At 45.5% G+C, this 13,559-nt stretch overlaps 2 protein-coding genes across 26 annotated transcripts in view; one reads left to right on the top strand and one right to left on the bottom strand.

The window, feature by feature from the left end:
- The window catches only part of SAP130 (Sin3A associated protein 130), a 34,947-nt gene extending 25,067 nt beyond the window's left edge, over positions 1-9,880 (bottom strand). For 10 of the 18 annotated variants that reach the window (XM_043492589.1, XM_043492593.1, XM_043492592.1 and 7 more), the window contains exons 1-5: positions 9,760-9,880; positions 8,617-8,734; positions 6,846-7,084; positions 5,692-5,850; positions 1,873-1,984 (exon numbers count right to left, since the gene is read on the bottom strand). In XM_043492589.1, coding sequence (XP_043348524.1) covers positions 1,873-1,984; positions 5,692-5,850; positions 6,846-7,084; positions 8,617-8,728 — 622 coding nt within the window. In that variant the 5' untranslated portion in view covers positions 8,729-8,734; positions 9,760-9,880. Of the gene's footprint in view, positions 1-1,872; positions 1,985-5,691; positions 5,851-6,845; positions 7,085-7,850; positions 7,963-8,616; positions 8,735-8,955; positions 9,108-9,759 lie in introns of those variants that run through there. The other 8 variants (XM_043492591.1, XM_038415837.2, XM_038415841.2 and 5 more) reach the window with 6 other exon arrangements.
- A 39-nt stretch (positions 9,881-9,919) lies between these two features.
- UGGT1 (UDP-glucose glycoprotein glucosyltransferase 1) overlaps positions 9,920-13,559 on the top strand; it is a 104,592-nt gene continuing 100,952 nt past the window's right edge. For 2 of the 8 annotated variants that reach the window (XM_043492585.1, XM_038415831.2), the window contains exon 1: positions 12,171-12,344. In XM_043492585.1, coding sequence (XP_043348520.1) covers positions 12,239-12,344 — 106 coding nt within the window. In that variant the 5' untranslated portion in view covers positions 12,171-12,238. Of the gene's footprint in view, positions 10,061-12,170; positions 12,392-12,455; positions 12,477-12,512; positions 12,559-13,559 lie in introns of those variants that run through there. The other 6 variants (XM_043492587.1, XR_006274352.1, XM_038415833.2 and 3 more) reach the window with 6 other exon arrangements.

The following is a 13,559-nucleotide window of genomic DNA, read 5'->3' as shown; positions in this document are numbered from 1 at the left end:
GTTTGTCAGAGGGTGGAGATGGATGGCAGGAGAGAGATCTTTTGATCATTACCTGTTAGGTTCACTCCCTCTGGGGCACCTGGCATTGGCTGCAGTCAGTAGACAGGATACTGGGCTGGATGGACCTTTGGTCTGACCCAGTATGACTATTCTTATGTTCCAATTTCTTACATTTTATAATGTTATTTCATAAATCTGATCTTTTTCAATTCCAAACTATGGAAATAAGTGAGTAGGAGTAACTGAAATAGCCTGAATATTAGATGAATGTGTAAAAAGTGGTCTAGCAATTGTAGTAATCTATCTGCATCTGCTGAAGTACAGAGGAAAGATGAATGCACAATAAATGGAAGCTATTTTTTAAAACACCACAGCAAAATGCCTCGTATCAGTTCAGTAATCTGTCTACTGTTTGCTGTGCCAAAATGATCAGACATCTACAGTGTGAAAAAATTGCTTTTCTGAATCTAGTTATTACCCAAAACATCAAACATTTCAACAGCAATTTTAGCTTATCGAAAAATCAACTCTTTGTGTTTGCAAGAGGATCACAAACAATGATTCACTCCAAATAGCACGCAGTCAAATAATTTGATGGAAAACATACCATTTCTACAGATTTTGCTCAATATTATCTAGAATGAGTAATTTAACAGGAAGAAAATATGAACAAGTCATTGCAAACAGACAGACTAAAAATAAAATATATATTAAATGAAAATATAAAGAGCAATTTATGTTAAAGTGGGTTCCCTACAAGGCTCAAATGGACACAAATTAAACGCTCAAAAAACTATGACAAAAATGGGTACATGCAATTTCTTCCATATGGGCTGTAAAAGACTGCAAATCCAGCTACACACTCTTTCCCAAATACTTTGGTGAAGTACAGTTTTTCCTCATGCAACATATTGCATGCACAAATATAGGATCACTGAAAGTGTAGCATGCCCAGAGTGCATGTTCTTTAGAGCTGTATACCTGTTTGTGAATGAAAATCACTATTAAGAGTATAGAGCAGTATTTTTTAAAAATGAGCTTAAAGTAAGTTTTATATTTCTTTCTTGAGCAACTGCATAATATTGTGATATAAACATACCGATGCTCCATGCAAGTACGGAGGACAGGGAGATGGAAAAAAAAAACTTTGGTAGGTGTTTTTTTGTATCAATCTGATTTTACCTAAGAATGGAAGCCCAATTCATAGACCTTAAGGATAAGCTATCAGAAGCCTGACAGACTTAAATTATCCCTCAAACAGCAATCATGCTCGCTGACCTGGTCTCTCCTCTTAAAGTGACCGATGTTCTGCTTTACAAGCTACAGAAAGAGAGGCTGAAACAACAGCCAAAATCAGGGGAGAAGAGACAAAAGCCTGCATAGCTAGAACAAACAGTTATCTCAGACACAAGTCTGAACATGCACCACTCCATACAGTAATACACCTTACTACAGAATAGGAATGATATTGTGGCAGATGGGTAGGAGAAGACTGCAAGGCATAGTAAGCAACCAAAAGTGAACAGTGAATAAGCCATGACATTTTGCACAATAGACCTACCTAAACTAGGCCATGTTTTCTAAAGTACCCCACTGTTTTTCCAGCACAGTGTTCAAACAGAAGAGGTGCTGGTGGCTGCCAGCATATTAAGCACTATAATGTACACCTGCATTAGGCAGTTTTAGAAAATATAACACTTAAAATGCCAGCAGCTATCTGGAGCCCTATTTATATTAGTATTCTTACTGCTGGAGTGATACCCGCATTAAACAATAGTGGGAAATTTTAAGGGAAAAAAGAAACTAGTGTAGATGCAGGCTTCCTGTGCAAGTGTAAAAAAGAGTCATTTTTACAGCTCATGTTGACTTCACCTCGGGGTAAGTGAGAAGCTCCAATGTGTAAAGGGGGACCAGGAGCACTACTTCGGATGATAGACATCTGAACATTTGTTGCCATGATATGGTGCAAGTTACTGGGATGTCCCTGCAGGGAAAAAAGAGGATTCCATGAGAAATGTTGCCCAGAGAAAAAGATCACATTTGCAGGTAATTGCCCATGTTAAAAGGTTAAAGGTAGCAACAAACCACATTTAACAGTTTTGTGGAAAAACACCAGTATGCAGAGACATTACAAATGAGAGGGGGGTACAGACAAACATTTCTGCAGGATGAAGCTGCAGCCTCCTTCCATTTTCAATGGAAACTCTCAAACACACATTTACTCAGGCAAGTATGTGTCAGTTACCAATTTCTCTTTCTCTCCAAGTCACTGTCTCATTTCAATTGGGCAGGTGGCATTTCTGCATCTATTGATCTCTTTAAACAATTCATATCACTCCATTCAGCAGAATTAATAGAAAGATGGGAGACTGGGAAGAACTGCAACATATTAAATTAACTCCCCATATTTCACTTATACCTGCCTTTCCAAGCATATTTAGGAACGTCACTTAAAAGGCAATAATTGGTGTGAATCCCTAGTAGGTAGAAACACCTACCCTAAAAATTCGTGAACAGTACTTGCTAACCAGTTACAAATAAAGTTTAGTAGGTATCATACTTATGTTACATTATGTTTCATTAAACACTTTATGTTAACCTAATGATATTTCACTTGCTAGAACTGAAAACTGGTTTTGGCAAATGAGCTTTGAAACGCAAGTTTCAGGAGCGTGCTTTCGTGTTAACTCCTTGACAGATTTCAGAGCAGTAGCTGTATTAGTCTGTATCCGCAAAAAGAAAAGGAGTACTTGAAGCATCTTAGAGACTAACAAATTTATTTGAGCATAAGCTTTCGTGAGCTACAGCTCACTTTATCAGATGCATACAGTGGGGAGATTTTATATACACAGAGAACATGAAACAATGGATGTTATCATACAAACTGTAACAAGAGCGATCAGGAAAGGTGAGCTGTTACCAGCAGGAGAGCGGGGGAGGGGGGGGGGGGAAAGGACGGGACCTTTTGTAGTGATAATCAAGGTGGGCCATTTCCAGCAGTTGACAAGAACTGTAGGGTGGGAAATAAACAAGGGGAAATAGTTTTACTTTGTATAATGACACATCCACTGCCAGTCTTTATTCAAGCCTAAGATAATTGTATCCAGTTTGCAAATTAATTCCAATTCCGCAGTCTCTCGTTGGAGTCTGTTTCTGAAGTTTTTTTTTAATTGAAGAATTGCCACTTTTAGGTCTGTAATCAAGTGACCAAAGAGACTGAAGTATTCTCTGACTGGTTTTTGAATGTTATAATTCTTGACGTCTGATTTGTGTCCATTTATTCTTTTACGTAGAGACTGTCCAGTTTGGCCAACGTACATGGCAGAGGAGCATTGCTGGCACATATCACATTGGTAGATGCGCAGGTGAACGAGCCTCTGATAGTGTGACTGATGTGATTAGGCCCTATGATGGTGTCCCCTGAATAGATATGTGGACACAGTTGGCAACAGGCTTTGTTGCAAGGATAGGTTACTGGGTTAGTGTTTTTGACATGTGGTGTGTGGTTGCTGGTGAGTATTTGCTTCAGGTTGGGGGGCTGTCTGTAAGCAAGGACTGGCCTGTCTCCCAAGATCTGTGAGAGTGATGGGTCGTCCTTCAGGATAGGTTGTAGATCCTTGATGATGCGTTGGAGAGGTTTTAGTTGGGGGCTGAAGGTGATGGCTAGTGGCGTTCTGTTATTTTCTTTGTTGGGCCTGTCCTGTAGTAGGTAACTTCTGGGTACTCTTCTGGCTCTGTCAATCTGTTTCTTCACTTCAGCAGGTGGGTACCATAGTTGTAAGAACGCTCGATAGAGATCTTGTAGGTGTTTGTCTCTGTCTGAGGGGTTGGAACAAATGCGGTTGTATCATAGCGCTTGGCTGTAGACGATGGATTGTGTGGTGTGGTCTGGATGAAAGCTGGAGGCATGTAGGTAAGTAAAGCAGTCAGTAGATTTCTGGTATAGGGTGGTGTTTATGTGACCATCGCTTATTAGCATCGTAGGGTTCAGGTAGTGGAGCTCTTGGGTGGACTGGTCCAGGCTGAGGTTGATGATGGGATGGAAATTATTGAAATCATGGTGGAATTCCTCAAGGGCTTCTTTTCCATGGGTCCAGATGATGAAGATGTCATCAATGTAGGGCAAGTAGAGTTGGGGCATTAGGGGACGAGAGCTGAGGAAGCATTGTTCTAAGTCAGCCATAAAAATGTTGGCATACTTTGGGGCCATGCAGATCCCATAGCAGTGCCGCTGATTTGAAGGTATACATTGTCCCCAAATGTGAAATAGTTATAGGTGAGGACAAAGTCACAGAGTTCAGCCACCAGGTTTGCTGTGACAGTATCGGGGATACTGTTCCTGACGGCTTGTAGTCCATGTTTGTGTGGACTGTTGGTGTAGAGGGCTTCTACATCCATAGTGGCCAGGATGGTGTTTTCAGGAAGATCACTGATGGACTGTAGCTTCCTCAGGAAGTCAGTGGTGTCTTGAAGATAGCTGGAAGTGCTGGAAGTGTAGGGCCTGAGGACGGAGTCTACATAGCCAGACAATCCTGCTGTCAGGGTGCCAATGCCTGAGATGATGGGGCGTCTAGGATTTCCAGATTTATGGATCTTGGGTAGCAGATAGAATACCCCTGGTCGGGGTTCTAGGGGTGTGTCTGTGCGGATTTGTTCTTGTGCTTTTTCAGGGAGTTTCTTGAGCAGATGGTGTAGTTTCTTTTGGTAACCCTCAGTGGGATCAAGGGTAATGGCTTGTAGCAAGTGGTGTTGGAGAGCTGCCTAGCAGCCTCTTGTTCATATTCCGATCTATTCAAGATGACGACAGCACCTCCTTTGTTAGCCTTTTTGATTATGATGTCAGAGTTGTTTCTGAGGCTGTGGATGGCATTGTGCACGGCTGAGGTTATGGGGCAAGTGATGTTGCTTTTCCACAATTTCAGCCCGTGCACGTCGGTGGAAGCACTCTATGTAGAAGTCCAGTCTGTTGTTTCGACCTTCAGGAGGAGTCCACCCAGAATCCTTCTTTTTGTAGTGTTGGTAGGAAGGTCTCTGTGGATTAGTATATTGTTCAGAAGTGTGTTGGAAATATTCCACGAGTCGGAGATGTCGAAAATAGGATTCTAGGTCACCACAGAACTGTATCATGTTCGTGGGGGTGGAGGGGCAGAAGGAGAGGCCCCGAGATAGGACAGATTCTTCTGCTGGGCTAAGAGTATAGTTGGATAGATTAACAATATTGCTGGGTGGGTTAAGGGAACCACTGTTGTGGCCCCTTGTGGCATGTAGTAGTTTAGTGTCCTTTTTCTTTTGTTGAGAAAAAGAAAAAGAGAAAAAGTCTCTACATAAAAGAATAAATGGACAGATAAATTGTTTATTTCCCCTCCTACTGTTCTTGTCAACTGCTGGAAATGGCCCACCTTCATTATCACTACAAAAGGTTCTCCCACCCCCCACTCTCCTGCTAGTAATAGCTCACCTTTACTGCTCACCTTGCTCATCTCCCTACTCAGCTGCATTTTTCTTACACATTGCTGGGGATGTCTGCTTCCATCTCCACACACTCTTCGTGGTTACTAATACTTTGGGGAGCAATGATGGAATAGTTCATCCCCCTCTCAAGGTTTCCCTGCTCTACTGATGGTTTCTGGACAGAGGAACTTACAACCAACATCCCACTTTAGTAAATAACAAGGGAGGGAAAAAGGAAACCTGTTGTCCACTGATTGTTGCCACAGGAATAGCTGAGGCTTGTGGGATACTGCTTTCCATGGTTACAGTAACCTGCCCCGGAACCTTGGTGGGAGCTGACATTGTAGAGGGTGGAGCAGGAGCAATGGGCCGGCTGGGCATGGTGGGCTTCATAGGAGGCTGCAAGAAACAAAAAAATAGTGACAATTCAATCCAAGGAAGTAGAGATCTCTCCTAAAAAAAAATCACAGTCTGATGAGATTTGCATCAATAGCGCTAACAGGATGTGTGTGTTTTGAGGGGAAGGGAAAAAGCATGGGTCCCTTTCAGGTGAGAGAAACTGGAAGGAAGCAACTCTTCTGAATGTCTCCTTGTGGACATTACTTAGCACAACAGAACCCCAATCACATCTAGACACTCTGGGAGATACCACAGAATAAACAAACATCACAAATACAGACGAAAAACCAAACAAAGAAAGACATCAGTATCCTGATTTACTTTTTAAAAAAACCTTTCATCTCCCTTTTCTCTTCCCTTCTTAACCTTTAGATTTTCTGCAATACTTCCTCTGCCAATTAGATCTTAGACCATGTTTAGTTAAGGCTTAGATGGAAAAAGAGAAAATGGCTGTAATCAACCCTTTGCTCAAGTTACAACCATCCCTTACAAAAGTCCCCTTCTTGTGTCTTCTTAACCCCATCCTCACAAAAAGGATTCTGCCCAGCTGTAGGAATTGCCTAGTTTGTGCATGATTCTCCATAACTTCGTTTTAATGCTCTATTTATATGCACAAGTGAGTATCTCTCTGACATTCTTTCCTCTCTCTTCCAGGAATCAATGCGGGGGTTGTAAAATTGATTTAGATCATCCTTAAGCTAAGAAATAAAGTAAGCGGAAAGGCCAGAAAATGTTGCCTAGGGGCTACAAGGTTCCCAATCTGCCATCTGGAGTATGGGCACCACACCGAAGAGGCACATATTCACAGAAGAAGAGCACAGAAAAGAGCTGAATAAATAAATAAAGTAATTTATAGAAAAGAACATTTTAAGTCAAGAGAAGGTAAATGAAATACAACTGAAATTAGCCTAGAGCTGTTTGACTGCACTGGGAAAATATTAACTCCTCTAGTGGCTTATTTTCACTATCAACTCAGTCATGAGCCACCTCTTTACCTTCATAAGTCCCTCTGAAAAGGAAAGTGGCACTGCTGGAGTCAGATGTGCCGGCGGAGCTGTCACTGTAACTGCAGCACCAGATTGGACCGTATGGTGCTGTGCCAACATCTGAACCTGTGGGTATGGCCGAACAACCACTGGTTCCTGTTTCTCTTCACGAGACTGTAGAGAGCCACCAGGGCCCATGTGCTCTCTGGGAGCAACTTCTGACTCTCGATTAGATTCATCACTCACTGCTGAGCAAAGAAAAAAAGAAACTATAAAGAAGAGGATAAAAATGGGTAAGAAGTATGCACTCTTGCCCACAAGCCTAGATATGGAGTGCCAAATGCATACATACAAAGGCAGTTTGTTTAAAACCTCCTGAACAAGAGACATTCACTACTCCTGGTATGAAAAACCTGCTTGAAAAACAAAAGTCTCCAGAATGTCATCAATCCTCCTGCAAAGTGTGCTCTGCATTCTCTTAGAGCCCTAAGGATTATCCCCACACATCATGGTCTAACCCAAGTCACAATCATCTTTCTTAAAATAAACCTCTAATTGTAACCTCTCTTTAAAGTGAATAATTAAATTTAAATGAACAAAATAAGCTGATCAAGACCATCACGCAAATGACAAAGGCCTCATGACATGGATTCAATTTAATTTTTTATTAAAGACTTCACTAAGATTGTCCAACCACTTCATCTAATTAAAAATAAGAATAAAGCATCAAAGCAAAAAACAACAACAATCAAAACACAAAGCAGCCACAATGACAGTGATAATTAGACTAAAATTGGAATTTCTGTTTTATTTCCATCTCATAAATTCATATGAGCACAAGAAGCTCAGCTGTAAACTGTATTTAAACACTAGTTATTATTAGGTTATCAAAACTTATGTAGAATTTGTTTTATACTTACTGTACAACTCTCAGAATCTCCTACCACAATTATGCATTTGAATACTAAAAACATACTTCCTTCCATCTTACTCTATAAGATCAGATTGACTTACTGCTGGAGGCATCAGTAATGTGGCAATTCTCACTACTCAGGCCCTGATCCTGCAATGAGCTCCAGGTCAGGACAGGCATCTGGTAGCACAGACCTCATTGCAGAATTGGGACCTAAGACATCAAACACCAGTCAAGAGTTATGGAGATAATGAAACAGTAACAGGTATTTCTAAAGTGGGTTTGAAAACTATTGGACATATAGTCTTATTTAGCAAATAATTAAAGGAACATTGACAAATCAATTGTTTTTCTAAAATCCACTTTCTGACAGTGTCCCTTTAATACATCAGCTAATCATACAGTTCTATTTATAGGTGATCATGGTCCATGTTTACTTCTGTGTGGTTTGCTTTGAAGCCGCTCCCTGTAGTTCCCACCTTCCTGTGATTTCTTTACATTCTCCCCTCCCGAATGGAGAGCCCAACTAGTATGTCCTACACCAACTATAATTTACTTTTTAAATAATTTCTAAACAGGGGCTTGTGGTCAAAATGTTTTTGCTAACATTGTTTTCCAAAGGCAACTTGCACATTCGCAGCCCACACTGATCCAGTATGACATGTGGGGAGTGGAAGAAGAGCTTCTTACAATTCTTCAAATTAATATACCTAATTATATCAGAGTTTGAGTCATGTCTGTCCTTGACGTGTTTAAATATCCACAATCATCTCAATAAAATTCTGCAGAGCATGCAGAAAATTGTCTCAAAATTCCTCAGAATGAAGCTGCTTGGCAGGAAGAATGAAACCCCAATACCTGTCTTACCTGTGGTTGTTGGGTTTATCAGCCCTGTAGATCCACTGGTGGAAATTGGGGGTGGAGCTTGTCCTAGTCCTGCAGGAGGGGCTCCAGAACGGGGAAACTGCTGAGAACTCATTCCCACCTGCACAAGGTAAGCAACATAATCCTAGCAATATGTTCAACTAACGATGCTAGGGCTGACACGGATGAGATTTGATCCCTCCCATGTCATCCAGGGTCTGAGGTGACAATTTGTAACGCGGGACAACTGGAGAATGACCATGAATTTTAATGGGGAAAAAAATCTGGTCTGAAAGCAGACACGTTCTCGCTTGGGAATGGAAGCCGGACAGCGGTACACACCGGTGCCCGACGTTTCCACAGTCTGATCCCCCGCAGCGCGGAGTTCAGCTGGGTTGTGGATGAGAGAGATCAGATTTGGGAGGGCGAAGGGATGTTTCTCAGAGGGGCGCTACCCGGGAAACGTGGGCAGCGCTCTATACACAGCACAGCCAGTGTGACCCCGGGGCTGCGCGGCAGCAGCTCGGAACATCTGCTTTACCCAGCCCCCAGCGCCGAGAGAGGGAGTCCCCGGACACCCCCCGGCCTGCAGCGGGGACCAGCTCTGGGCGGCGGGCCAGGGGGGCCGTCACAGCAGGGACCCCCATAAACCGGCTACTCGCGCCTCCGCTGATTGGATGGAGTAGCGCAGACGGCATCACTAGTCCTGCGCCAATCCAGGGTCACGCTGGGTCATGAGCCAATTAAACGCAGATCAAGGCTAGTACTCTCAACCAATCGAGAGCCTGTCCTATTGATGACCTCACGAGAGAGCTAGCGAATGGGATAAGAACCTACGGGCCAATAGGGAGCAATTCTCCACACCAGATTCCGCCCCCTATTGCTGTGAGGGACGCGCAGAGCCCGGATGTTCACAAGCACTAACGCGCAGCGGCCACCAACAAGCCATTTGTACCCGCGGGGCAGCTTGAAACAAACGCGGGTAGCCCCCCGCTAACGCCCCCAAGAAACCGCAGCCGGGTCCCCTTTCCTCCTTTCAGCCTCCCGCGATCCTCTCCCGCCGGGTCCGCTCCGGTCGCCCGGAGTCCGGCTCCGAAACCCCTTTTCGGCCGCACCGCGGGCGGAGGTGTCCTTGAGCTGGCCTACCTGCTGTCCCGCGCGCGGTGCGGACTCCTTTCTCCCGCTGACACCGATGCTCTCTTTCCACCGCCACAGCCACCCTCCGCCTGATTGGCTTCGGTTGGTCCCGCCCAGTCTGCGCAGGGATAGGCTAAGACGGCTTCGCGAAGGGGTTTCTGGGAAACGTAGTTCAAACCGAGGGGGCCACGGAGACAAGCCTGCCAGAGTACGGAAGAAGGCGGGGCCTGATTTTGCGCAGTGATTGGCCAGGACAGTGGCGACGCTAGGCCCTGAGGGAAGTATAATTTGGATCCAGGGTGGTAATGAGGTAATCTCGCGAGATGTGCATTGCATGGCGGTGTAGAGAGCCCAGAGACAGGTTTCCTGTGTCGCTGAGCCTTCTTGCGGTTTGCAGCCCTGTGCCCAGCGCTGGGGCTTTGGCCTTCAGTTCGAGCCTGGGCAGTGGTTCACGCGGGTTCCCCTAGCTGCACGAGACCCCCTTGGCTGGCACAGCGGATATATCTGAAGCGAGCTCTTATTTTGCCCGGCAGATACCAAGCTGTAAACGGCTGCTCAAACAGTTATTTTTCATAATCTTATTAATGTTTGTAAAAGTTGATATAAACCAAATAGCATTTCAATAAAATAGTCACCTCTGCATAATCTCTAATTTTACCATACAAACCCTTTAGGACTCAGAGAAATGTGAACTACCTTGCAATAGCGTGTATAGGGGAAGGCTGTGGTGGGAATGGGAGCTTGTTAGGTTGGGTTTGGAGGAGAGGGGGATGTAGATAATAATAGGACCCTAGTTCTTTTCATCTGTAGACTTCAAAGTGATCAGTGTCCTTATGCCCATTTTACAGATGAGGAAATGGAGGCACAGAGATGAAGTGACTTGCCCAAGGTTACTCAGGCTACTGGTAGAGCCAGAAATAGAACCAAAGTCTCCTAAGTCTCAGCCTAGTAATATGGGAGTGTTGGGGGTAGTGGTCAGGAGTGTCTGGAAGATTGGGGGGCACTTTGAAGGGGCTTAAATGGTTTGTTTTTCTCAGAGATTGGGATGGGAACCAGGCTGGGGTTTTGAGGGGCAGAGGTGGCTGCTCCAGTGGTGGGAAGGTTGGCAGCATTGTCTCTGGGGCCCTGCAGCATGGTGGTTACCTAGAATATATTTTAGTGACAACATAGGCACTTCTACCACCAATTCTGTGGTGCCACTGAGGATGTTGATTGTTTGGGTTTGGGTTTTTTCCCTAATCTGCTGCGCCTCTATCAGGCTGGGTGGATTTTGGGTCCTTGACCACTATTTGCTGGACAGCTACTGAGTCCTCAGCAATAGCAGCCTGGACAATAACATTGGCAGCGGGACCCAATATATCCTGTGCAGTTGTTGTTCAGGTCTTCTGTTACTCTGATGTATTTGATCTTAGTGTGGGCAAGTTCAGCTTTAACTTGTTCTCTTGCAAAGTCTGCTTGGGTGGCTGTTTAGCCTTGCTCGTATTGGCTTTTACCTGCATACAGTTCTGCTCACTTCCATCTGGGCCTGGATAATATCCCCTCTGGCCTCATGTTTCTGTTAATGCATCTGAAAAACACTAAAAGGCTCTTCAGTTTGTGGGATCTAGCATCTCCCTCCTCTTTGTCTGAAAATCTCCCCATTTATTATTAATGAATAAATAGGACATACAGGAGGTGCACAGTTCATTTGTATTTGATGTTTAAAGGTGCAGTTCTGATTTCCTTGGCTGGGTGCAAAACATCCTCCACTCCAGATATCAATAAGCTAAATTTTTCCATTACCTGCAATAGGTAGTTTATAGGAATATATAGTAACACAAAAAGAAAAGGAGTACTTGTGAGTAACACAGATCTCAAGTGCTCTATAATCCCACACCTAGCTCTGCTGTTACAAAAACAGCCTGCTACCATTCGCCCACCCCCCGAGCTCTGGGGCTTCGCAGTTATGGGGGTGTCAACTCCCAACTAGGAGCAAACTTTCAGAAGTATTAACTTCGGTGCCCATCTTTAGACATCTATTGCCCGATATTCAGAAATGGAGAGCAAGCGGGGCTCCCATACTTCATGCAGTTGGGGGGGGGGGCACACCTCAGCAAAGCAGGCCGGGCTGCACTGTAGGGGTCTAACACTGGGCACCCAAACTAGATAGTTCCCCCAGTGCAGAGCAGAGGGCAGCAGAACTGAGGGGCTGCTGCTGGCCACACGCTGAGCTGACTTATATGCGGGGGAGGTGGAGGCATTTCCAGGCAGACTATAACGTGTCTCTCCCCAAGGGAGCGGCTTTCCTGAACATTGCGAGGCTCCTTCCTTCCCTCCCTCCCGGTCTGGACTCCCGTGCCGTCGCTGGCTGTCAGGCTGGGAGGACCAGCGGTAAACTACCCACCCTAAAACAACCGCCTCCCCTTCGCCACAGTCAAGAGGGCTGTCGGGCGACTCTCTAGCCGCTTCCTGGCGCGGCTTGCTTCCTCTCTATGGCAGTCGGTCCTCCATGTACCCGGCCTCAGGGCGGAAGCGGAAGCAGGCTGCCCGGAAGGAACCTACCCGGAGGAGCGGAGGCGGCTGGAGCCGGAAGGGAGCGTGGCGGCCGCTCACAGGTGCAATAACCGCAGGAGCTCGTGGCCTCGGGACGTTCGCACAGCAGGTGCCTTAGGCAGCGCGTGCCCCCTCCTTTGGATGCGGGTCACGCACTGGGCTGAGCGGCCCCTCGGCGCCAACAGAGCCGGCCGGTCCGTGTACCTCACGCGGGGGCTGGGCTGGGCTGGGCTGTCCCTGCCCATATGGGGCAGCTCCTTCTCTGTGGGGGCTGGGATGAGGAAGAGGGGGAGCCTGCCGTTCCCGTGCGGGCTGGAGAGGGGATCCAGCTTTGTCGCGGGGAGGGAGACCCCAGGCAGGGTTCGTGGCCGGGCAGGTTCTGGCGCAGCGTGATGTTTGGCAGGTCACAGCTCGTGTGTCCCTGCAGCCCTTCTGCATGGACGGAGTTTTGGGGCCGGGCTTCGCCCTGGTTCACACCCCGCGGGTTCCCGCTGACCATCTTCTGTGTCATTTGCTATCTGTCGTGCTTGCCGTTGTTCAGCTTGGCATCAGTGGGGCTGGCCAGCACAGAGTCTGGGACAAGGACTGTGCTGTAATGGGAGAGCGTTACCTGTGCAAGCCGGGTCTGTTCGCGTCTACAGGCTGTGAAGTGCTACCTGATATTAGCGTGGCTTGGAGCTCAGGGGCTTGCAGTGAGTCATGCATTGCATTACATTACAGTTCATTTCTGTTTGAACAAATTACCAATAGTGTAGAAAACACATTATGGGATGGAGCAACTCTGCACCACAACAGTCCTTGACGCTCCTGTTCCGATACATGCACTAGAGAGCATGCTTCCCTGTATTGAGAGTCTTGTACAATGACATTGTGTTAATGTCGTTACAGGCTTTTAGCTTCAGTGGAAATATATTAGTTTCCAAACCATGCTAATGCTGTCCTGTTTTTTATTCACACATCTGAAACAATTTGGTGGAGATTTTCAAAGGCACACTGAGGAGTTGAGCAAACTAACTCCAACTGAAAGTCAATTTGAGTTAGGCATCTCCCTCCTCTTTCTGTCTGAAAATCTCCCCCTTTATTATTAATAAAGAAATATAATTTACAGGCTCATTTATATTTGATTTTAAAATGCACTATGTGAAAACAAATTTGGGTACTAGACTAGGGGTCAGAACATCTGGGCCCTAATTCCAATGCTGTCAGTGGCTCATAGTGTGACTTTGCACAAGTACTTAACCTCGGTTTCAATATCTATAAAATGGAGACGTTATACT

The sequence above is a fragment of the Dermochelys coriacea genome, chromosome 9 (genome assembly GCF_009764565.3).
Source record: "Dermochelys coriacea isolate rDerCor1 chromosome 9, rDerCor1.pri.v4, whole genome shotgun sequence".
Taxonomy (NCBI): domain Eukaryota; kingdom Metazoa; phylum Chordata; order Testudines; family Dermochelyidae; genus Dermochelys; species Dermochelys coriacea.
The sequence above is the reverse complement of the archived record's forward strand: the minus strand, read 5'-3'. Positions and strand labels throughout refer to the sequence as shown.